Here is a 25922-nt window from a genome sequence, read left to right on the forward strand (position 1 = left end):
AATCATTTAAACTATATTCTTTCGAAGTCTAGATTTCCTTTGATAGATTCTCAAAATGGTGTGTAATCTGATTGGGAGGTCCCTTGGAATACGGCAAAGAGCAAAAAAAACATTCTTTCTTGAGTCTTCAATTTGGAGTAAATAAATTTTTATTACTACCTCAAGAAATGGCTTAAATGATAGAAAAAGCTAGTTTAAAATATTTTAACTAAAATTAGTGCATGCTAGTGTTGCTTTCAAAAAGATACCATAAAATGAAAAGACTCCTGTTATACATGGAATTTAACATTTCAGATTTGGAATGTATTTACTCTTTAAGTGTCATTCAAAAAATAACAAGTAGTAGTCTGGTTATCACCAGGAACTAGGAATAATTTGGAAAGAGAGTAGAGATAGTTTTAGAACTGCTGGAATTTTTCAGAAGACCTACCAAAATCTAGCAAAAGAGATCCATCAAAATATCTTCAGAGCCCTCCTTACCTAAGAATGTTTCATATGTCTGTCAGCCCTTTTCCTGCAAAAGTCAAAGATGGGCCTAGATACAAAGCAGATGCAATGAGTTCCTTTCTTAGGATCAAAAACCACACCTCATCTGCAGACAAGATCCTGAACACAAAAACACTGTTTCTTTGTCTATGTTGTATTATCAATTTGTCCTGTTTATCCTGTGAGATTCTTTCTTAAAATTTTGTTAATATGATTCTATGCAGCCATAAAAAAGAATGAGATCATATCTTTTGCAGGGACAGGAATGGTGCTGGAGGCCTTTACTCTTAGCAGACTAATGCAGGAACAGAAAACCAAATACCACATGTTCTCACTTATAAGTGGGAGCTAACCGATGAGACCCCGTGGACACAAAGAGGGGAATAACACACATTGGGGCCTATTGGAGGAGGGAGGGTGGGAGAAGGGAGAGGATCAGGAAAAATAACTAGTGGGTGCTAGGCTTAATACCTGGGTGATGAAGTAATCTGTACAACAAACTCTCATGACACAAGTTTACCTATGTAACAAACCCACACATGTACCCTTAAACTAAAAGTTAAAAAAATTAATTTAATTTTGCGTCAGTACTGTTTACTGAAAAGTACTTCTTTTCCCTCTGCCCGATGGTGGAAAGTGCCACCACTTTCATTGTGTATTAGCCAACTGTATATTTGTGAGTCTGTTTCTGCACTCTATTTTGTGTCATTTTTCTATTCGTCTATGTTTTCATCCATTCCATCTTAATAACTGTTATTTATTGACCCTTGCAATCTGAAAATCCTCTAACTTTATTTTTCTTTTAAGTTTGTTTTGGGTATTCTTAAGAGTTTTTATGTCCATACAAGTTTTAGTTTAGCATCAGCTTGTTAATATCAACAATTGAAAACAATAGCAACAACAATAACAACAACAACCACCAAAGCCAAAAACCAACCAACCAACCAGACAAATAAACCTCTTGGGATTTTATCTGAAATTGCATTTAATCTATGGAGCAATTGGAGGAGATCTGAAGTTTTACAGTATTGAGTTTTCTAGTATGCAGACGTGGTGCATTTTATCATTTATATGAGTAGCTTTAATTTCTCTTATAAATGCTTTCCAGATAGAAGTCTTGTGTAAGTTGCATTAGATTTATTCCTGTATTTGACTGATATTTATGAAGCTATTATAAAGGGTAGAAGAAAAAAAAATCCAGTTGTTTGTTGCTAGCATGTAGAAATACAGTTGACTTTTGTATATTGATTTTGTATCTAGAGATGTTTAAAAATCACTTATTTGTTCTAATATTTCACCTGTAGACTCTGCTGGATTTTCTAAGTACAAAACTATGTTGTGTGCAAATAATGGTAGTAATGGTTTGTCCCTTAAAATCTTTATACTGTTTCTTTCCTTTGCATTACTGTACTAGCTAGGAAATCCAAGTCAAAATCGAATAGATGAGGTAAAAGCATACATCTCTGTCTCATTCTTGATTTCAGGGAGAATGATTTTAATGCTTTACCATTAAGTATGGTATTTGCTATAACGATATTTGTAGATAAGGATTGATTTTTATTATATCTATTTTAGTTGTCAATTGTTAATCGTTGTTTCATTTTTTTTTTTTCTTTAGCCTACTTTCTTTCAGCCTGAGACTAGGTCCTCCTACACCCTCCAACAGCTTTGTAAACAGTTTTGTAAAATGCCTCTTGATTTTCCACACTGTCAAATCTGCCAGTTAATCAGATCCATTCTTTTTTTTCCTTTTCTGGAGACATGTAGATTGTTTGCACTCCACCTGGGTGCTTCTAGGACTCCCTTTGCCATCATTCTGGGAATTCCAGTTGGCTTTTTCTGATTTCCAGGGGCTGTTCTTGGTTCCTTCATTTTCTTTCTTCTTGGCTTCTTCCCATGTTTCCGTGGTAAACAACTTTAGCCATTTCCTGTGCGCACCCGAGCTCACAGTGCAGCATGGAGCATCAGGGTAGGTCTGTGGGAGACTGATATGAGAAAACTCAAATGAGCAGAGGGGCTTTAGGACAGAAAGTGAGGAGGGGAAAATGGGAAGAAACAGCTGCTATGCTTCAATCCATGACAATAATGAGGCCATTTTGAGTAACACAAAATTTGGTTAATACCATATCTAAGAATGTATTTTCCATGCCATTTATCAAAATGGCTAAAGCACATTAAAAAAATTCAAGTAAAATATTCACAGAATTCCTGAAAACCACTAAAGGTTTATTAAAATTTGAAATTAATTACCAAAGATTCCAATGAACTTTTCTGTAAATAATTAATATTCATTCAATAAATATTAAAAAATATTCAATATTTGTATATGCTTCTAGATGTTTGAAATGCATAGTTGAACAAAATAGACAAATCTCTGCTTTCATGGGGGAAGATAGGCAATAAACATAGTAAGTTACTTTGTAGCATAATAGAAAGTGATAAGAGATGTAAAGAGGATATGGATGACTAGGAGTCCTGGGCAGGACGAAAAGTGCAATTTTAAATAAGGTTGTCAGAGTAGGCTTCATGGAGAAGATGGTATTTGAGCAGAGATTTGAAGAGGAGCACTGCAGGCAGAGAAAATAGCCAATGCAAAGGCCCAAAGGTGGGCACATATCTGGCATGTTCAGCAACATGGGGGGCCAGTGTGTCTGAAGCAGAGTGAGAGAGAGCAGAACAAGAGCTTAGGTCAGAGAGATGATGAGGGCTAAGCCCCGTTGAACCACACTGGCCATCATAGTACTTGGGTACTCACTCAGAATGAATATAGGAGCCTTCAGTAGTGTAGATTTGGAGCAGAGTGACATGATCTGGCCTGTATTTTGAAGCAATCACTTAGGGGTGGTGTTGAGAAGAGGCTGTAGGGGCCAAGGACAGGAGGAGGAAGGCCAGGCAGAAGCTACTGAAGTGATTCTGGCTGGTGGCTCCAATCAAAATGGAAGCAGTGCAAGTGGCAGTGCAGGTAGTGAGAAGTGAACATCATCACTGCTGGGTAACACTGCCCTAAAACCAAGTGGCTTAAAATAATTTATTATCCTCATTCTGTGGGCTGGCCAAGTGGTTCTTCTGATGGTTTCTTCTGGAGTCATTCATGTGGCTGCATCTGCGGCAAGGCTGGCTCCCTCACATGGCCAGGGGACCTTGGTTCTCCTTCATCCAGCCTCCAGCCTTTCATCCCCCAGTGCTAGGCCAGCCTCCTTATGTGGTGGCTTTAGGGAGTATTCCAAGAGAGGGAGTGGGGATGCTACAAAGTACCTACCTTGAAGTCACATAATATCATTTCTGCCACATTCTACGTTTTTAAACCAAGTCACAAGGGCAGTTTAGATATAAGTGGTGAGGGAAATAGACTCCATGTCATGATGGGAGGAATAGCAAAGTTCATTGCAAAGGAACCTGCAACCTGGGGTAGGAGGAGTTTGTATCCAATTTTTTAATTCACCAAAGAAGTACTTAGTACCCTTTTTTTTTTTTCTTTAGATAGGGTCTTACTCTGTCACTCAGGCACAATCGTAGCTCACTGGAGCCTCGAATGTCAGGGCTCAAGTTGTCTTCCTGCCTCAGGCTCCTGAGTAGCTGGGACTACAGGCATGTACCACCATGCCCAGCTAATCAGCTAATTTGTCAGTTTTTTTGTTTTTTTAAAGAAGGGGCATTTTTATATTGCCTAGGGTGGTCTTGAACCCCTGGGCTCAAGGGATCCTCCTGCCTCAGCCTCCCAAAGTGTTGGGATTTTACTTTGTAAACCCAAAGTGTGAGCCATCACACCCAGCCAAAAAATATTCAGTATTTTGAGAGTATAATTTGGATATGTGATGTGAGAGAAAGAGAGGAATCAGGGATGACTTTGAGATTTCTGGCTTAGGCAACTGGCAAGTAGGAGTTTTTAATCAACTGAGGTGGGGAAGACTGTGGGTAGATTAAGTTTTGGGTGAGAAGAGCAGGATTCAGTCAGGGGAACCGAAGGGCAGGCTCCCTGTACCAGCACTCAGTATGCAGTTTCATATCAAGTCAAAGGCTGTCTGAGGCCAACACTGGTCTTTGAGAGTGGGAAGTCCAAGCAAGCAGAAGATGACAAGTAGGTGTCGTTGGCTCTAATGGAAAATGGGCAAGAGAAGGCCTCTACATTCTAGAAAGTGAACTTGCTATGTGGTTTGTCTGGCAACGGACAGGGTGAGGTAAATAATGCCACAGAAGTTCCAGGATGAAGGATTACAAGAGGTTTGTAAGAAAACTCAAGGGGTACAGGGGTTCAGAAATGGACATAACAGCCTAGAGGAAGACCTGGGAGAAGCCCTTGAATAACCATTGGTCCATTGTGCATCTACGGTCCTTAACAAAAAGATAAGAGACAAGTGCATAATATGTTGGAAAAAAAATTTCCCATTCCCGCACAGGTAAGTGTCTACAGCAAAGCTATCCCTGGATCTTGTAAATGTGGAATATGGCCCACAATTTAAAGTCAGCTTCTTTTTTTTTTGAGTGAGGAAAAATCTCATAAGGAAATGCCTGATCCTTCTTTAGGCATAAAAAGAGCATGAATCACACCCAAGGAAGAGAATGTTGAGGGGGAGTGCACCCATGCTGTATGAAACTTCATTGTCATGCCTCTGTGTGAGGGTGTGTGGATACAGCGTCTGGGTGTATTTGCACACATGTTTATTTCGGCAAATATTGGTAACTGCCTGATTGACCTTTCTTTAGGGCAAGGACTCAGATGGTTAGGAGGGAGAAACAGGTTGCGCCTCAGGCTGGTGCACATTCTTGGCTACATTTTACAAATAAGCTGTAAAAGATGGAATATATTTGCTGGCTGGTTTACAGTCTACCCAGAGGTAGGAGGATGGACTCTATGACCTTTGAAAGTCAATTTTCATCCCAAGATTTCATATTCCAATTATGGCTGATGGACTATTTAAATAAATGATGGTTTTTCTATTAGGAAAGAAAATTGACTGGAATTCATTCTATTTGAGCCGCAAAAATTTGAAAATAGGTCAACTCTTAATTACCCAAGGTAATAGGGAACATCTTGGATGGATTATCCCAAACCACAGGTAATTAAAAAAATGTGCAAATTAGGCACTGATTCATAGCATTCATTAAAATTTACATTTAAACTACTACTTAAGCAGCATATATTTATAGATGAGCAACTCAACATAGTAAAAATAATTGTAAGATGAATATACGCATTTTAAATAAAATGTAGAGTTGAAGATATTGCCAAAAGACTGGACAATCTGAAATATTTTCATACTCTAAAACTCAGAACATTTACCTAGTGCTCCATAAGACATTTGACAGATTTTAAAAAATCTCATTTTTATTAAAGGCAAGGGAGAGATCAACAGAGGTTTTTCACCCCCTGGAAACTCTTGTGCCCGCCCAGTGCTGGACCCTTCCCTTTGTGCTGGTGTTCAGGCCCATGAAGCCACCTCTTTCTCTCCCCGACACACTTGTGTGAAAAATGTTAACAGCAGAACAAAGACTAGGGTGAGTCAGGAAGTGAGAAAAAGAAACTAGAGACAGGAATAATTATAGCACAATCTTTAACCGATTATGGAAACCAAAATTTTAGTGCCGTTTCTATGTTACCCAAGGAAAACAATGAAATGAACTTTACTAAAATTTAATATGGGTTAACACATAACACATACATTTATATATAAATTTACATACATTGGCTGTGGATATTAAACCCTGGCTCACATAATCTTGGTCTTCCTTTGTACTCTATTGTGTGGCATCCAGTTGTGCACAGGTGTGATCTGTCAGCCTCATGCTTCAGCTCCTCCGTATCTCTATCATCTATTATTCTTTCTTTACCTCTGTCCAGCCATGCTCAAGCATGCACAAATATGGAAGTGTGAGAAACTTGACTCAATGGGAGCTGAGAGCCAATGGATAAATACTTGCCTTTCCTATGTCCTGGATGAACAATTCCAAAGTGCATCCTACATGGCTCTTCAGAGGGACCTCATTGGCCCTTATTGGCCCTTAATAGTAACCAGCCCAATTATGTCCCCTTTGAATTGGCCTCTGCCCTTCCCTGTTTTCCCTTTTCCAGCCCCTACTATCCTGTTCTCCTTGGTAGGATTATTCCTGCAAATAAACTCCCTTTATGGAAGCCATTGTCTTAGACTCTTGCTTTTTGAGGAAGAAACCAGGCTATGCAAGATGTATACTAAAACATCTTTATGAAAGGGTATAAGACAAATATTTTTGAGACTACTAATCTAAAGCATTGATTATCAATGTATTTGTAAAAAATAAGCCCATAATATACTAATATTTGTACATGTGGCAAACTATGTGCCACACATGTGCTGTTTTTATGAGCATATTAGATATACCTCTACCCCTTTTTCTCCCACCCCATGCAGCATATTGACACAAATCAGAAAGAGTACTTCTATTATGGGGATGTTCTTACATTTACTCAAAGTTATAAATAGAGCTAATCAAGTGTAGGCTTTAGTACTTTATTATTAATACTACATTTATTTGAAGGCCTGGTAACTAATTGTGATTCAAAATGTTTTAGGTGGGATGCTTTGGTTGAAATCTCTAAAGCAAACAGATCCAGGTTTAGAACGTGGAACTCGATGCTAACAACTATTTTTCATGTTTAAGCAACTTCTCAAGTTATTTACTTATAAGCTATACATATAACTTTACATCTTTATATAAGAGATTACATACAACTTTTTGCCATTTTAGTCCTTGCTCAAAAACAGCTCAGAGGTTTCCTTCATATATGCCAAGAAAATTAAAAAATTAAGAGTAAGTTAAGAAAACAGCTCAGGGGTGTTATGAGAAGGGTACTTTACCTCTTTAGTATTTTTTGTCAAAATTTGTAACTTCAGTCTAATGAGAAAATATCAGACAATCCAAATTGAGGAGCATTCTACAAAATGTCCAATACTCTTCAAAAGTGTCAAGATCCCCCAAAACAAGACAAGACTAGAAAACGGTCATAGATCAGAGAAGAATGGAGAGACCTGGTGACTAAATGCTTTGGGATATCCTGGATTGGATCCTAGAATAGCAAATAAGGTGAGTGGGAAAAGTGGTGAAATACGAATAAAGTCTGTAGTTTAGTTTAGTATTGTTTAGTATTGTGCTAATATTAATTTCTTAATTTTCAAAAATGCAACATGGTTTTATAAGTACTAACATCATGGGAAGCTGGGAGAAGGGTATAGGGGAATACTCTGTACTATCTTTGTAACTTTCCTGGAAATCTAAAATTATTTCAAAGATTAAAATGGAAATATATTTTAAAATAATGTCCAATTTAAAACAACAAACAAAGCAACTCATGTAGACAACTCTGGTTAATTTGGGCAGGCTCTTGCCTGTAAGTCTTAATTAGGAAATACTTAAGGAGACATGGTCTATAAAAGCAGAAGTATGTGTATAGAGAAGTGATGTCTACTCAGTCAGAAGAAAGTGCTCCCCTGAGATTTAGAGAGCCTATTTGTACCATGAGGACCCAAAGTCTACTTTTTTCCTCATTTAGGGCATTTTTGGTACAGAATTATCTAATCACTTCAAGATGCCACTTGGCACAGCCAATAAATCCAGCTCTCTTCAGGGGGTTAAGTGGTAGCTCATCGTTTTTTTTTTTTGTAATTATTTTTCTATTAGCAACTTCCAGTAAATACTTTTGTAATTGCCATGGGATGTCAAGCACTCATGAGATGAAGTTCCAACTCTGAAGATGAAAGCCCTGTTTTTGAATCAAGCACTTCGTAAGTAAGGGTTTCACAAAGCTGCAAAATCTGCCCTTGAGAACCCCAGCAACTAAACATTCCATGGCTTCCACTGATAATCATGCTGTCAGTTAAGTATTTTGCTTTTTTTAAACAGCTGGGTATATTTTTTTCTCTACGAAATTCTGTGAAGAGAGTTTGATGTAGCAATTTTTTTTTTAAAAAAAAGACTTGTCATATACCAGGAGGTATCAACAATCACCAAGCTGTTGTGCATTAACTACCTGTTTCACCTCCATTGAGGGATATGTCTCATGTCAATAATTGGATCTATGGTGAGTTACACCAGCTGCATTTTTGGATTCATTTTTATATTTAACCCAAATATATGCTTAAACATTTTTGGTCATTTTTAACAATCATAAAAAGTAACATTCTGAATCATAAAATTATCTTTAATCAAAAACTAAACTTGGTTCAAATAAAATGTATTTCCATTTTAATCCCTTTCTTAGAAACCTGGCTGTGATAAATATCAAGGAATTCTATGCCAGTTCACAGCAGTAAGAGTGCAGAAGTGCCAGGTTAGTACAACATGATCATTATGTTATATGACTAGATGTGTGTAAACAGATCCATCAAAATCTGTCTGTCCTTTGGTAGGTGACGAAATTAGATCAGGAGACCTGGCATCTATCCCAGATGATTTCCTTTTCTTTCTCTGTCATAAACTTGATATTGAAGCTTGAATGGATCTTGATTTTGGACAATTAAAAAATAAAATTGTGGGCAGAAGGAAAATCTTTCAACTTTGAATTCAGACAGAACCAACAGCAAACCAAAAAAACACTTACAATTGTGCCTATTATAACTTGCATTTTTAACATCTAATGGGCACTTAAAATTCATGAATTTAAATTTGTCATTTTGACTAATGGAAGGCCAGAGCAGAACTGCTGTTTTTGAGTACATCACATGAGTGGCAACCTAGATTTGCACAACACAATGCTACTGCCCCAAAGCTCACATCTCTCACATTTTATCAATGTGTTGAGGGACACCTTGGAGTCATGGGTTTTTAGGATGGCATGCAAGTTGACACCCTTTTGGCTGGTGAATATGCCATGCTTGCCACCCAGCAACTACATCTCAGTTGACTTGTTATATATGCAGACAATATATTTGTAGATTATGAAAGTAAATCTACAAAGAAATCTGAAGCTGGTAGTAGTGATGGAAGAGAAGATAATAAGCTGGAGGAAAAAAATGTAAAAATCAATTTTTCAGGTTGTGAAAATCTCAGTTTTAGGCCTGACAAATGTCAGGAACTTCAGAACATAAAATTGCAGTATGCCATTCCCTTTATTATCTAAGAAGATAATCAATCCATTAGTAAACATATCTTGAACGACTATTTTTTGTTTTAGCATGATTCTTGAGGCTGAAGACAAGTGAAAGAATGACCAGAGATGACATCAATCATTAAAGTTCTTCAAACCTTTTTGAGAAGACAAAAGGAGCCTAGAGGAGACGGGAACAGTAACAGTGTTGTTATAAAAGCCTGTCTAGGGAAAAAAGAGCACTGATTGGGAGTCAGGAGAAGCAAATTTAAATTCCAGCTCTTACAATAATTTCTCTCCACTACCTTCCGGAAGCTAATGTGCCCAAGAACTGAGCCCAAGTCTTAGCACAAGATCTTCATCCATCAAATAACTGTAATTTATCACCCAGACTGAGACATTTCTGAGAGTGAAAGAGAGCTTCATGAGTAATTATTCCAGAACAACTGGAGTATATTGGGACTGTCTTGGACAAAGAGGCCAATCTACTCCCATAGTTCAATCTACTCCCATAGTTCTAGGCTCTGGCTGATTCTCTCCACAGACCTCTTCCCAATGAAAATATCCTCCTTTTTGTAGCATATTTGTACTTCTACTGAATGATAAATTATTATATGCATTCCTTGTTTTTATGTAAGAAAATACAGTTTCCTGATATTGTTTGAGAATTTTAGAAATTATGTCCTCATTTTGGTATTTTAATCCATTAATGGGAAATTTCAGACTGGAAGAAAGAAAACCAGTAACCCTAGGGAGATATTTTTATCCAGACCAGTACTTTTGGTCACTTTCAAGTCTCCTGCCTAGGCAGCTGTCTGATCAGCCCATTTAAAATAATCACTGAGATAAGTACTAATAAAATGAATTCAAGAAAATTGCTTTTTAGATGTTAAGTTGATAAGAATATATGCCTATTAATAAGTACCTGTGTGCTTACTCTGCACAGGCTTATGGTATGTACAATTTGTGCACATGGCATATATATGATCAATGAAAACATGAAACTTGTTTTAACAAAATCAGTAACAGGGAGTAACATATGCTAAATGTGTGTTAGAGAAAACAAGAACCACGGGACCCAGAAAAGGAGAGAAATTGAATTTGACATGTACCAGGAAGGTGGATAGAGCTTATATGGGTGGTATGTATATAGGGCAGCTGGTGGGTGGGGGGTAGGTTCGGAGCATGCTGGTGGGAGGACAACCAGATTGTCTATCTTTTAGTCTGCCAATGGTGACATAAAAAAATTCTGCTCTTTAAATTTGGCTGACCAAATTCTATAAGATTTGAATCACATTTTCCCATCAGAAACTAATTCACATCACTCCGAACTGTGAAAGTTCAATCTGCAAGACAGATTTGATTTAACAGTCCATGCATTCCGCTTGTGTGTGTGACGTTATTGAAGTAGGTATGCTCTAAAGGCATTTTGTAGAAATGCCTTTGTCTAAACGGTGCTTAGGCACAACACGAGTGGCCTTGATGATGTACTTTACGCTAAGGTAAATGTGTAGAGAAGCCTCACATGTGAATGTGTCGTAGTAAATCCACAGCCGACAGCGGATTTATGGGTGTCGTTATTCCCTTGTACAGACGGCACCTCCATTGAATTTAATGAGCTGAACTAGGTGAAAAGTTCATTCTAATTTCCTGGTGCCTGGAACTCAAGCACTGCCTGGAATCACAGAACATATGTCCTTCTCTTGTTTTAAAAACCGAAGGTGACTTTCTGATAAACAAGTCTCTCTTGAAGGTAATGACATAGGAAGTTATTTTGAAGACGTTTCCTTCAGTGTCCTGACTGAATATTAAACTACAACAGCTACCTGTTGCAAAGCTGAGAGGTGATTTGTCAAATTTAAGATCAATGGCAGATTTGCTTTAATTGATTTTTGTTCCCTAGAGTGAGTTTATTACTTTGAGAATGGCTTAGATTCTCTCACCCATATGTTTCCTTTGCTATTCAGAATAAACATTAGCAAGTGATTCCTCTTCTGCAGTCTTTTACATGGTAATTCTGAACTAATTCTAACATGTTTATCATAATTAGGTAAAATGTTTATGAAAGACATGTCTACAAACCTAACCTGATGTTCCCTCCATATTTAAAAAACACTCAACAATGAATTTAGGTAAAGAAGACTTTTTTTTTTTTTTTTTTGAGACAGTCTCGCTCTGTCGCCCAGGCTGGAGTGCGGTGGCGCAATCTCGGCTGGTTGCAAGCTCCACCTCCTGGGTTCACGCCATTCTCCTGCCTCAGCCTCCCAAGTAACTGGGACTACAGGCGCCCGCCACTACACCCGGCTAATTTTTTTGTAGTTTTTGGTAGAGATGGGGTTTCACCACGTTAGCCAGGATGGTCTCTATCAAAGTGCTGGGATTACAGGCGTGAGCTACCGCGCCCGGCCTTTTTTGACAGTCTCTCGCTCTGTCACCCAGGCTGGAGTGCATGATCTCGGCTCACTGCAACCTCCGCCTTTTGGGTTCAAGCGATTCTCCTGCCTCAGGCTCCCAAGTAACTGGGATTACAGGCACCAGCCACCATGCCCAGCTAATTTTTGTATTTTTAGTAGAGACAGAGTTTCTCCATGTTGGCCAGGCTGGTCTCGAACTCCTGACCTCGGGTCATCTGCCTGCCTTGGCCTCCCAAAGTGCTGGGATTACAGGCGTGAACTACCATGCCTGATCAGAGAATACTTTTGTTGTTATTGTTTGTTCTTGTTTTTTCCACTATCCTCCCCTAGCATAGAAGTTTTAAGGTCTCTAATGGAAGCTTTGAATTCTCACAGTGCTGCATTCACACATGGGAAGCACGTCAGTGAAGTGAAACAATGGGTATATCTCAATGGGGAGGCTCCTGGCATTTTGTGGGTGTGGGGGACATTTTGTGTGTATGAGCAAGTCTGTCTACCTTATTAAAGGACTTTTACAATCACTGGACCCTACACCGTAAATGCCAGGAGCACACTCCAGTTACTGCAACCACCAAAAACATCCCAACACAGCTATCTAGCAACTCTTAAGGTATAACTCATTGCAGATGGTAAAAGGGCAACTACTACCTAGATGTAAGTAATTTCTAACTTGAACAGTTTATGTTTTCAAAGATGACTTTGTTAAGTTGAAATGTAGAACACATCACTCTATATGTAACGCAGAATATAAATGGTGACTATGTCTCCAGGCTGGTGACACCTGCCTGGCTTCCATGACCCCTATTCACAATCCCTACTTCAAGTTCTTAGACTCAGACAACTTAATTCCAATCTTTCAATCTCTTTCCCTCTTCCTAAAATAGGCTTTTCTTAAAGTCTCTTTGATCAAGGAGAATTTACGGAGCCATATTTCAGGAGCATATTGATTTCAGATCAGAGTTTTGCTTGATCAGAACTTGTTGTGGCTCTCACCGTATCCCCAGTGAGCTTGTTCTTTTCTTACATCCCAGTTACTGATGTAGTCTCTATCTGGGTCTCATTTGCTTTATGTCCTGCTTTACTTCTCTCTTTGCTGCCACTGCCAGACTCCCGGATGGTTGTTCTCGAAGTCCCACGGGGCCACTTGTTTGCCGCTTTTGTGGAGCCTTTTTGTTATCAACACATAATGGGGCATCTAATTATTCCTTCCTTCCAGGCTGAAGAGGCCATGTCCATCTGCTTATTGCAATTCTCCCAGAACAATTGTCCACATTGTTCTGGGAGGTAGGTCTCTAGCTCCTGACTCTTTTCTAGGAAGGGTTTGCCTGAGCACCAAGCTTAACAGCTGTCGTACTCTACTGCAGACATGACCCAGCCCAAATCAGGAAACTGGATAAAAAACATGGAAGCAATGCTGTTGCAGTATGGAAATTAAATGAAACTGGAAACAAATTGAATAAGAGTTTCTAAATCTTTAAATCTGATGCATAAAGTAGTCTTAATTAAAGTAAAAGAGGAGATACATGAGAATTTACTTTAAAAATTTGAATTTTCTGAGCCTTTAAGGCAAGGTCTTTAGAAACTGGTGGCAATGACATTTTATTATGGTTAATGTCCCTTCAGAACTTGTGAATTTACTGTTTCTTGATATGGAAATATTAACACTACTCTTAGGCAGATCAGACATAATTAGGATAATTTTTTGCCTCACAAGTGAAATGAAAAGATAGATTTCCCTATCCTTCCTACAAGATAATTGGGCAAAAAATGAAATAGTGAGCTAAATGAAGAAAAGTGTTAAAAATAAATGTGTGTGGGTAAGCAAAATGAACAGCTTGATGGGGAGATGGAAATAGCAGATAATGCACCTTAATGCACCTTATTATTATTTTGTGGGTAAAATAATTTTGTCTTATTTATTAAGTAAGTCTGTATTTGAGAAATCAAAAGAGGCAAAAAGATAACTACTGAAAAAAGTGAGTCTTCCTCATACCTCTTTAATCCTGCTGACCCAGTTGCTTTCCCTAGGAGAAGAGGGTACATTGTGGATTCATTATGTATCTTTCCAGAGATGCTATTAGTTTGTTTTTACTTCAATAGCTTTTGGGGTACAAGTGTTTTTCGGTTATATGGATGAATTGTACAGTGGTAAAGGCTGATATTTCAGTGTACCAGAGATATTCTATGAATAGGCAAGTGTTTGTATGTATACATCCATCAACACACACATACATATCTAAAAATCTGAATTACTTGGATAGATTTATTTGCAATTGGCATTGAAGTTGTTGAGGACCTGAAGTCTCTTGTCAAGAAGTTCAGTAAGACAGTTATGTCAAGCTTTATTAAAAACCTTTATTATTAGAAACATATTTTCCCTTTTTTTTTTGAGATGGAATTTCACTCTGTCGCCCAGGTTCGAGTGTAGTGGTGTAATCTCAGCTCGTTGCAACCTCCACCTCCCAGGTTCAAGCAACTCTCCTGCCTCAGCCTCACAAGTAGCTGGGACCACAGGTGCCCACCACCATGCCGGGCTAATTTTTGTATTTTTGGTAGAGATGGGGTTTCACCATGTTGGCCAGACTGGTCTCAAAGTCCTGACCTCAAGTGATCCACCTGCCTCAGCCTCCCAAAGTGCTGGGATTGCAGGTGTGAGCCACTACACCCGGCTGAAACATATTTCTTTATAGTCTCATCTTTCAGCTGCAGCCATATGCCATCTTTAGTGTGGATAACATCAGTAAAATGGTGGTTTGGTTGACCTTATCCATGTCTACTTGTTCCCTCTGAATGGATGGATGGCTATGGATATGGTGCCTTGTGCTGTCCTTGGGCACAAATTTTCTAATATGTCCTGATCTAAACCAGTTTCCCTCTATCTTGGAATGCAGTGGTTAACCTGGATTCTTCCTTCCCCATTATCCTGGACATTCTCTTCACTGTTCTCTTTGGTTGAAGGCATTTTTTCTTACATTTTATATATACTTCTTTCTTAGTTTGCTTTCTCATTTTGTTGGAACACATAACTACCAGTTATGTTTTGAGAAAGGGTATGTGACAAATAAATTTGAGATGTTGTACATCAGTATCTTTAGTTTACTTTTCCACCTGATTGATAATTTGACATGTATAGAATTCTATGTCGAAAGTAATTTCCTTTCAGAATTTTGCAGGTATTGCTTCACAATCCTTCAGCTTCCAGGGTTGCTGGTAAGTCAGAAGCCATTCTGATGCTTCATTTTGGTTTTACAGTATATTATCTGTTTTTTTTTTTTTCCCAGGAGCTTTCAGTATCTTCTCCATGTCCTCAATGTTTTGAAAAGTTCCCACCTATTGTGTTGAGCACTTGGTAGCTCCTTTCAACCTGGAAAATCAGGTCTATTAGTCCTGGGAAATTTTCTTAAATTATTTTATTTATGATATCCTCCCACCTGTTATTTTGCCTTCTGGAACTCTTATTCAAATTAACCTAATATTTGAACATTATACTTTTTGCTTCCTTCTTCAATTTCTTTTTTTTTCTATTTGTTTATCTTTCTACTTTACCTTCTGGGAGATTTTCTCAAATTTATCTTCTAATCATTCTATTGATTTTAAAAACTTTTCTGTTACCATATTTTTAATTTTCAAGAGCTTTAAAAAAAGATAGCATCATACTTCATGAAAGTAGCTTCTCCTCTTATTACTCTGAGGGTAAGTACAGATTATTTTAAGTTTTTTTTTTCTAGTGGCATTATCTCTATTTTCTGTAAATTATTATTTACAGAATAATAATTTGTTTTTGTCTTTATCTGTCTTATTACCTGATTTCTTCAAATGTTCCTTGACCCTTGGTTGTCTGCTTGGATTAAAAGTGAGAGCCTAAAGTGCTCACAGAATGTGGGGCGATTTGAGTTTCACTTAGGATGATTTGGTTTTCTTTCCTTATCTTATTCTCTGAGGTTATTCAGGTAAATTTTTCAGCTCTTTCTAACGGGGTGAAGTCTGGCTCCCAGAGTTGTGGGAAGTTAGGGCCAGGTGGCTAAAGGTCTCAGCACTTAGTGTAAAGCAATTAATAAGCATTTGATATCCTAATTTCCCTTTTATGTATGGCACCCAATTCTTCAATTATGACTGAGTCATTCCCTGGTTCAGAAACCCTGTTTTATCCTTCTGAAGGCAAAACTCTACGTTTCTCCTGGTGTTGGGAAAGACGGTCATCTTTCAGCATGCTGTGGGGAAAAGGATCTAACTGCTACACACACAACTATAATTAAATTTTCCTTATGCTAACCTCTTTGTCTTCATTGCTTATTCCTAGTTCTACAGGTAGCTGGAATTTACAGTGTAAATCATCTAATTTACCAGCTTTCTTAACCGTTGGCTTTAGACATCTTTGTCTGGGTCTGTAAGTCAGTTCCCTCTCATGATCTGCTTTCCATCTCCCAAAATTTTGTTGCTGTTTCTCCAGGACTTCCCATCTTTGTGGATTTATTTCTTAAAAAAATTCCTTTATTGTAGTTTAATGGTGTTGGATGAGGAAATAAAATATGCATTTTAATTATTAAATCACCTGAATATGGGCAGCTCATTAGTGTTATCCTCTGTCACCCAGGCTGGAGGGTAGTGGCACAATCACAGTTCACTGCAGCCTTGACCACCTCAGCTCAGGGGATCCTCCCATCTTTGCCTCTTGAGTAGCTGGGATTACAGGTGTGGGCCACCATGCCTGGCTATTAGTGTTAGTTTGGATGGTAGGTTTAAATGTGATTTTTTTTTTTTTTGCATTTTAAAATACTTTTACATTTTTATCTTACTTTTTGTGATTTTAATTTGTGAATTCTATATATTCTGAATTTACTACACTTGTTAATATTTTACTCTGGTAAAAACAAAACAAAACAAAATACAAAATACAAGCTCATAGGATTATTTTGAAAATTCTAAACATTTTCTTGCCCCCAGAGATAGAAGTTACTTGAGGTGAAATAAACAGTTATATGTAATGAAAGAGTGGAATCACTATTCAGTAGCATCCTTTTATCTGCAGGGCATATGTTTCAACATGCCCAGTGGATGCCTGGAGCTTTGGATAGTACTGGACCCTGCTGCCATAAATTAGAACACATTTCTGTTTATATCTTACCCACAAATTTAATGTGTTTTCTATCTTAACTAAGCACTTATCATGTACTGTGGCTGTAACTTTTGCAGTTTGAGGCAAGACAGCAAAACTAGCACAAATTTCTTTTTTCTTCTTTACAGTTTCATGGATGAAAGATTCATTCTTACTGTAGATCTTAGCAATTTCAGCATAATATTTTTTTTCTTTCTTAAGTAGAACATGTTCCACTTAATGAAAGCACTTGACAGCTTCTCTTTGGCATATCTGAATTGGCATTATCACTACTCCTGTGCTGTGGGGTCATTATTAAGTAAAATAGGGTTTACTTGAGCACAAACACTGTGACATGCAATAGCAGATCTGATAACCAAGACAGCTACTAAGTTATTAAGCGTGGACAGCATGAATATGCTGGGCAAAGGAAAATTCAGATCCCAAGCTGGAAGGAGCAGGAAGGAGATTTCATTGCACTACTCAGAATGGCATACAATTTAAAACTTATGAATTGCTTATTTCTGGAATTTTCTACTTGATATTTTTGGACTGTGGTTGGCTGCAGGTAACTGAAGCTGCAGAAAGTGAAACCGCGAATGGGCTTGGGGACACTACTGTATGCACTTGATCTCCTGAGGAAGAAGGTGGTTTGGGCAGTCTTTTGTGGCAACCACCAGATGATGCCATTGACCAAGGTCAGCTTGGTTGTGGTTTAGCTTTGAGGGAGGGGGGTGGGGCATTGTTTTGAGATTCATAAGGATTGAGGAACATCATCTATCAACTTTCCATGTATGGTGTGTATGTAAGTTGGCACGCTTTCATTTAGTATATTTGGTCTGTCCATTCTCAGATGCAGAATGAGTTTTGGTGGCAGTTTTTCAGTTGGTGTTTGTTTCAGCTGCTTTGAGATTTTGCCTTGAAGGTCAAGGGATCTAGCTGATTTAAACGATGTATTTTATTCAGTGAAAACCCTATTAAATGTATTAAGAGAGCTTACTTTCGATTAGTCATGGAGACAATGAATGAGGAAGAAAAAGCTGATGTAAATCCACCCACAATCCTAAAATCTCATTTGTAAAGTCTGGTGTTTTCTTCCTTGATATTTTATCTATTTCTGCTAGGGAAACCAGTTTCTTGAATTGCACAATAACTGAAAAATAAAGAAAGTGAAATCAATAAAAACAATGCTACTAGCTGGTGCTAAATGTGACCTGAAGCTTATATCCTTTAGATAAACACGTCAGGGTTGGGAGTCCAACTCATAACTATTTTTACAAATACTATTTTTTTAACAAAAAGATTCTTAAAAATCTTCTTCTTATTAAAAAAATTACTTTTCAAAAGGCAGCTCTTGATTTTTGTTTTTACCAGTTTTCATCTGGCTAAACACTGATTTAAATAAATGTAACTAATGGTAATTTTACATAAACCCACAATGGGTCATTGGAAGGATTTAATACCTGCGTAAATGAAACCATAATTGGGTCTGAGGGTTTCAGGCTCAATTTTATAGAAGCTGATAATAATGTGCTTTATGTAGAATAATGAAGTTCTCTGAATTTCAACAATTTTTTCTTTTCCTTTTTCTTTAATTTTTTCCCCTTATTATACTTTTTATAGGAGAATGAGCTAATTCAGCTAATGAGAAACATATTAGCTAAAAGGATTGGAAAACAGGTTGTGGCCGGGTGCGGTGGCTCATGCCTGTAATCCCAGCACTTTGGGAGGCTGAAGCGGGTGGATCACCTGAGGTCAGGAGTTCAAGACCAGCCTGACCAAATATGGAGAAACCCCGTCTCTACTAAAAATACAAAATTAGCCAGGCATGGGGGCGCATGCCTGTAATCCTAGCTACTTGGGAGGCTGAGGCAGGAGAATCGCTTGAACCTGGGAGGCAGAGGCTGCAGTGAGCAGAGATCGTGCCGTTATACTCCAGCCTGGGCAACAAGAGAGAAACTCTGCCTCAAAACAAAAAACAAAAACCAAAAAACAAAAAAAGCAAAAACAACAACAACAAAAAATGAAAGTAGATTGTAAGAGTTAAAGTGGTTGAATGTGGTGGCTCACACCTGTAAATTCAGCACTTTGGGAGGCCAAGGCAGGAAGATTTCTGGAATCCAGGAGTTTGACTTCAGCTTAGGTAACATAGGGAGACCCCATCTCCACACAAACACACACACACACACACACACACACACACACATACACTGGGTGTGGTGGTGCATTCCCGTAGTCTCAGCTACTCAAGAGACTGAGGCAGGAGGATCACTTGAGCCCAGGAGGTTGAGGCTGCAGTGAGCTGTGGTTACACACTGCACTCCAACCTGGGTAACAGAGCAAGATCCTGTCTCAAAAAAAAAAAAAAAAAAAATTTAGGTAGTACTCAGGAACAGATAAGACAAAAGGGGTTTAGGAATATACAGGCCATATAACATAAAAATGAATTCATAAACTAAAATAATTTGAACACAACTGTTCTTATGAAGCTTCTTGAAATTATAATTTTAGGACTTTATCATTTTTCTTGCTTCGCCTTCTCTTTCACATTTATAATGGAAATGAAATAGGAATGAAAATCGGTTGGAGGCTAACTGCCCAAATGAATTAGGTTGAAAAGATGAGATAAAGAAATGGTTCCTAAGTATTTCTTGATAAGGTTTAAAGGAAATGAGAACCAGAGAGAAGATTGGAAACAATATATTTTGCCTCTGGTATTATTATACAGATTATTTACCAACTATGTAGTTGTGGTTCAAAATGCAAAATTTTATCTCTGTAAATACTACTACTTGGTAAATATGCTTTATCTACCAAGACTGGAAAATAGAAATGGAAAAGTGAAAATGTAGGTGCATATGCCAGATATGTACCTATATAATCTGAGGGAGGAGCAACAGTGGGGCACCCCGATTGATCCTTGAATTTTCTTAACAGTTATCTATATATAATTCATGTCTGTGTCATATTCTACTTTCTGGGAGACTATTTAAACTTTATTTTTCTACAATTCTATGGACATATTCATTACTCATATCATACTTTTAATTTTCAAGAGCCCTTCTTTAATTTATTATAGCATATTCTTCTCACTTCATCTGAAGATATTAAAGGATCTTTTTATTAATAAAATTTTCTTTGGATCCCTACATTATCTCTTTTTCACCTGAATTTTTTTATTTGGATTTATCTATTCACTGTTATGAATGCCTTTTTTTTTTTTTTTGAGATGGAGTCTCACTGGAGACCCAGGCTGGAGTGCAGTGGTGCGATCTCGGCTCATTGCAACCTCCACCTCCTGGGTTCAAGAGATTCTTCTGCCTCTGGGACCACAGGCGTATGCCACCATGCCTGGCTAAGTTTTTGGATTTTTAGCAGAGACGGAGTTTCACTGTGTTAGCCAGGATGGTCTCGATCTCCTGACATTTTGATCCACCTGCCTCGGCCTCCCAAAGTGCTGGGATTACAGGCATGAGCCATTGCGCGTGAGCCACTGCACCTGGCCTTGTGAATGCTTTTTATCTAAAATCTCATTTAATCTTTACAACAACCTTATGAAGTAAAAATCTTGTTCTGTTTTACAGATATGAACATTGAGGTAAAGAAAGGTTAATCAGATTGACAATGGTCACACACTTAGTAAGTGTTGGAGTCAGGATATGAACCTAGGCTGTCTGTCTCAAACATCTTGTGTCTTGTCTATCTATCCATATTTTAGAGTGGAGCTCCAAACTACTGTGAGGAAATTCTGTGTGCATAGCTGGGGCCTCTCAGCTGCCAGACTTCTCTGTAGGGAACAAAGCAAGAACTAGATGATTGCTGATGGACCCTGACATGCTGCATCTGGAGATGTTTCCTCAGAGAGAAACCCTCTGTTCCCCTGTGCTGAGAGACTGTGAGTCTAGGGAAGGGGTTGGCATCTTCATCATTCAGTAAGCAGATGTTTTTCAGCCTGGTGCCTTGGCCCTTCCCTCCACTGTGCCAGATTTTATCAAATTTGGAGCGTCCCTGGTTCCATTTTTCTAGAACATAAAGTACTCTGCTCCTGTGATGATGGGAGAGGAGATGTCACTTGGCTACATAAGGTAAGAGAGGAGAACTGGCGGTCAAAGTCTTCCTTATCTAGACTTCCTATTGACCTGTTTTTCTGCCTGTTTCTGACACCACCTTCAGAGGTGTCTGTGGCTTCCAATTCCTGAGTCTGCCCAAGTTCTGTGGTGTGAATTGATGTGTAGTTTCCTGTTGCTACTGTAACAAATTGCTATAAATTTAGTGCCTTAAAACAAGACAAATTTATTATCTCTGAGTTTTCAAGTCCAAAATGAGGTTTAATGTAACTAAAATCAAGGTGTTCCCAGGGTTGTGTTCCTTCTGGTGGCTTCTGGATGGATGTTTTCTTTTTTTTTTTTTAATAAAAAAATTTTCACTAGTTTGTGGAGGAACAGGTGGTTTTCGGTTACATGGATAAGTTCTTTAGTGATAATTTCTGAGATTGTGGTGCTCCCATCACCTGAGCAGTGTACATTGTACCCAATGTGTAGTCTTTTATTTCTACCCCGGGACCCTCTTTTACCCAGGTCCCCAAAGTCCATTGTATCATTGTTATGCCTTCGTGTCCTCATAGCTTAGCTCCCACTTATAGGTGAGAACATACTATTTGTTTTTCCATTCTGGAGTTACTTTACATAGAATAATGGTCTCCAACTCCATCCAACTTGCTGCAAAAGACATTCTTTTATTCCTTTTTATGGCTGAGTAATATTTGATTGTGTATATTTACCACATTTTCTTTATCTACTCTTTTTTTTTGTTTGTTTGTTTATTGAGATGGAGTTTCACTCTTATTGACCAGGCTGGAGTGCAATGGCGTTGTCTTGGCTCACTGCAACCTCAATCTCCGCCTCCCGGGTTCAAGGGATTCTCCTGCTTCAGCCTCCCCAGTAGTTGGAATTATGGGAGCCTGCCACCATGCCTGGCTAATTTTTGTATTTTTAGTAGAGATGGGGTTTTACCATGTTGGCCAGGCTTGTCCTGAACTCCTGACCTCAGGTGATCTACACGCCTCAGTCTCCCAAAGTGCTGGGATTACGGGCATGAGCTGCTATGCCCAGCTATCCACTCCTTGTTGATGGACATTTAGGATGGTTCCATATTTTTGCCATTGTGAATTGTGCTGCTATAAACATGTGTGTTCAAGTGTCTTTTTCATATAATGACTTTTTTCCCTCTGTGTAGATATCCAGTAGTGGGATTGCTGGATCAAATAGTAGTTCTACTTTTAACTTTTTAAGGAGTCTCCACACTGTATTCCATAGTGGTTGTACTAGTTTACATTTCCACCAGCAGTGTAAAAGTGTTCCATTTTCACCACATCCATGCCAACATCTATTATTTTTTGATTTTTAAATCATGGCCATTCTCGCAGAAGTAAGGTGGCATCTCATTGTGCTGTTTAATTTGCATTTCCCCTAATAATTAGTGATGTTAAGCATTTTTCATAGTTTTTTGGCCATTTGCATATCTTCTTTTGAGAATTGTCTATTCACGTTCTTAGACCACTTTTTGTATTTCTGTGGTCTCAGTTGTAATATCTCCTTTTTCGTTTCTAATTGAGTTTATTTGGGTCTTTTCTTTTCTTGGTTAATCTTGCTAACGGTCTATTGATTTTGTTTATATTTTAAAAGAACTAGTTTTTGGCTGGGTGTGGTGGCTTATGCCTGTAATCACAGCCCTTTGGGAGGCTGATGAGGGTGGCTCATGAGGTCAGGAGTTCGAGACCAGCCTGACCAACATGGTGAAACCCCATCTCTACTAAAAATACAAAAATTAGCCAGGCGTGGTGGCATGTGCCTGTAATCCCAGCTACTCAGGAGGCTGAGGAAGGAGAATTGCTTGAACCCAGGAGGCGAAGGTTGCAGTGAGCTGAGATCGCGCCACTGCACTCCAGCCTGGGAGACAGAGCAAGATTTAATCTCCTAAAAAACAAACAAACAAACAAATAAACAAAAAAAAACTAGTTTTTTGTTCCATTTATCTTTTGTATTTCTTATTTAGTTTTGTTCTGATCTTTGTTATTTCTTTCCTCTGCTGTGTTTGGGTTTGGTTTTGGTTTGTTCTTATTTCTCTAGATTCTCAAGTTGTGAGCTTAGATTGTCTATTTGTGCTCTTTCAGAGTTTTGATGTAGGTATTTAATGCTGCAAACTTTTCCTTTAGCACTGTTTTTGCTGTATCCCAGAGGTTTTGATAAGTTGTGTCACTATTATTGTTCAGCTCATATAATTTTTTAAATTTCCATTTGATTTCATTATTGGCCCAAAGATCATTCAAGAGCAGATTATATAATTTCCTTGTATTTGCATAGTTTAGGGGGTTCCCTTGGAGTTAATTTCCAGTTTTTTTCTACTGTGGTCTGAGAGGATATTTAATATAATTTCTATTTTCTTAAATTTATTAAGACTTATTTTGTGATCTATCATATGATCCATTTTGGAGAATGTTCCATGTGCTGAAAAAAGAATGTATATTCTGCAGCTATTGGGTAGAATGTTCTGTAAATATCTGTTAAGTCCATTTGTTCTAGGTTATGGTTTAAGTCCATAGTTTATTTGTTGACTTTCTGTCTTGGTGACCTGTTTAGTGCTATCAGTGGAGTATTGAATTCCCCCACTATTATTGCATTGCCATCCATCTCATTTCTTTGGTCTAGTAGTAATTGTTTTATAAATTTGGGATTGTCAGTGTTAGCTGCATATATATTCAGGATTATGATATTTTCCTGTTGGACTAGTCCTTTTGTCATTATATAATATCCATCTTTGTCTTCTTTAACTGTTGTTGCTTTACAGTTTGTTTTGTCTGATATAAGAACAGCTACTCCTTTTCACTTTTGGCTTCCATTTGTGGGGACTATCTTTTTCCACCCCTTTACCTTAAGTTTATGTGAATCTTTCATGTGTTAGGTAAATCTTTTGAAGACAGCAGAAACTTGGTTGGTGAATTCTTACGCATTTTGCCATTCTGTATCTTCTTTTTTTTTTTTCAAACTGTATCCAGCTTTATTAAAGATACTTTCCGTAAACAATCATGGTATTTCAGGCAGGACATGGGCAGACAATTGTTAACAGTATACAACAACTTTCAAACTCCCTTCTTCAATGGACTACCAAAAATCAGAAAGCCACTATAAAACTCAATGAAGTCTTTATCTCACGCTCTGAACAGGGAAAGTTTAGAGTGAGAGTTGACATTTCACGTTTAGCATATTGTTTAACAACTTTTCACAAGCCGACCCTGACTTTCAGGAAGTGAAATGAAAATGGCAGAATTTATCTGAAGATCCACAATCTAGAAATGGAACCGCTGCTCTTTTGACAGGTGCCATCTCAGTGGCATCACTGGAAAGTCCAGATTGCCTGACACACTGGTAACCAATGACTGGGGGTCACGTCCCAACAGATGTCTGGGCTTAAGGGAGTTAAGTCTATGCTGAAAGTTGGAAAACGAGAAGCAGACATAAAAACGAATTTGTTTTTTTCATACCACAAGGCTTTTGTGCCAAGGTGGCCATGTGTGTCAAAGTCAGGGAATCCCTCCTCCTGGGAGCCAAGAGGAAGTCTCTCAAAACTAGAAGGGACAGGTGTTTTCTCCACATCAATCCAGCTTTGGAGACTTTCTATTAGTGACATATGCCCCTTGCCCAAAAACAACAATGAAGTGTTCTGTGTGCTAACAACATAGCTTTAAAAAAAAAAAAAGTAAAACAAAATTCTGCATTTTTATAAAACGTGATAAAAATAGTATTTCAAACTGTGCAGTCACCAGAAGTACACAGTTATCAAAAATGCACACACTTCCCTTGGCATCTCCAGCACCTTCAGCTTTCTGTGACTGGTCTGTTTTGGCGTCTCCATTTTCTGCAGGGTTATTCCCCTCTTTGCCAGCATCAGCTTTTCCCTTCTTCCCTTTGGGTACCTTCTCTCCCTTCTTTACAGGGGCCTTTCTAGGCTTGGGCTCTGGCTTTGGAGGAGCAGGTTTAGCGGACAACCTCGCGGATCTTCTCTGTGGTGTGTCCTTCACCTTGGCTTTATGTCCCTTAGCATCCCCTTCAGCCTTTCTCTTGGGCATGGTGGCGGCTGCGACGGCGGCGGGAGGTAGGTGCTGGTCGCGGGATGCAGTGGCGTGCGGGCTTTGGTCAGTCCGGGGGTCATTCTTGCCTCTTCTTCTTCACACTGCTTCTGTATCTTCTAAGTGGAGCATTTAGGCTATTTACATTCAATGTTAGTATTGAGATGTGAGATATTGTTCCATTCATCATGTTAATTGTTGCCTTAATACTTTTTTTTTCTGTTGTGTTTAGTCACTGTGAGATTTATGCTTTAAGGAGGTTCTATTTTTGTGTATTTTGAGGTTTTGTTTCAAGATTTAGAATTCCTTTTAGCATTTCTTGTAGTTCTGACTTAGTAGTGACAAATTCTCTCTGTTTCTTTGTCTGAAAAATACCTTCTCTCTCCTTTATTTATGAAGCTTAGTTTCACTGGATACAAAATCCTTGGCTGACAATTATTTTGTTTCAGGAGGCTGAAGATGGGACCTAATCCCTGCGGCCTGTAAGGTTTCTGCTGGGAAGTCTGCTGTCAATCTGATAAGTTTTCCTTTATAGGTTATCTGATGATTTTTGTCTCACAGCTCTTAAGATTCTTTCCTTTGTCTTGACTTTAGATAACCTGATGACTAAGTGCCTAAGTGATTATCTTTTTCTGATGAATTTCCCAGGTGTTCTTTGAGCTTCTTGTATTTGGATGTCTATGTATCTAGCAAGGCCAGGGAAGTTTTTCTCAATTATTCCCTCAAATAAGTTTTCCAGACTTT

At 38.3% G+C, this 25922-nt stretch overlaps 1 protein-coding gene across 1 annotated transcript; it reads right to left on the reverse strand.

The window, feature by feature from the left end:
- Window positions 1-24588: 24588 nt before the first annotated feature.
- On the reverse strand, window positions 24589-25281 carry LOC129012779 (non-histone chromosomal protein HMG-17-like). The gene has a single exon (XM_054448796.2). The coding sequence runs from the start codon at window positions 25176-25178 to the stop codon at window positions 24780-24782; it is 399 nt and encodes a 132-aa protein (XP_054304771.1). The 5' UTR covers window positions 25179-25281; the 3' UTR covers window positions 24589-24779.
- Between the last annotated feature and the right edge of the window lie 641 nt (window positions 25282-25922).

The sequence above is a fragment of the Pongo pygmaeus genome, chromosome 15, assembly GCF_028885625.2.
Source record: "Pongo pygmaeus isolate AG05252 chromosome 15, NHGRI_mPonPyg2-v2.0_pri, whole genome shotgun sequence".
NCBI classification, from domain to species: domain Eukaryota; kingdom Metazoa; phylum Chordata; class Mammalia; order Primates; family Hominidae; genus Pongo; species Pongo pygmaeus.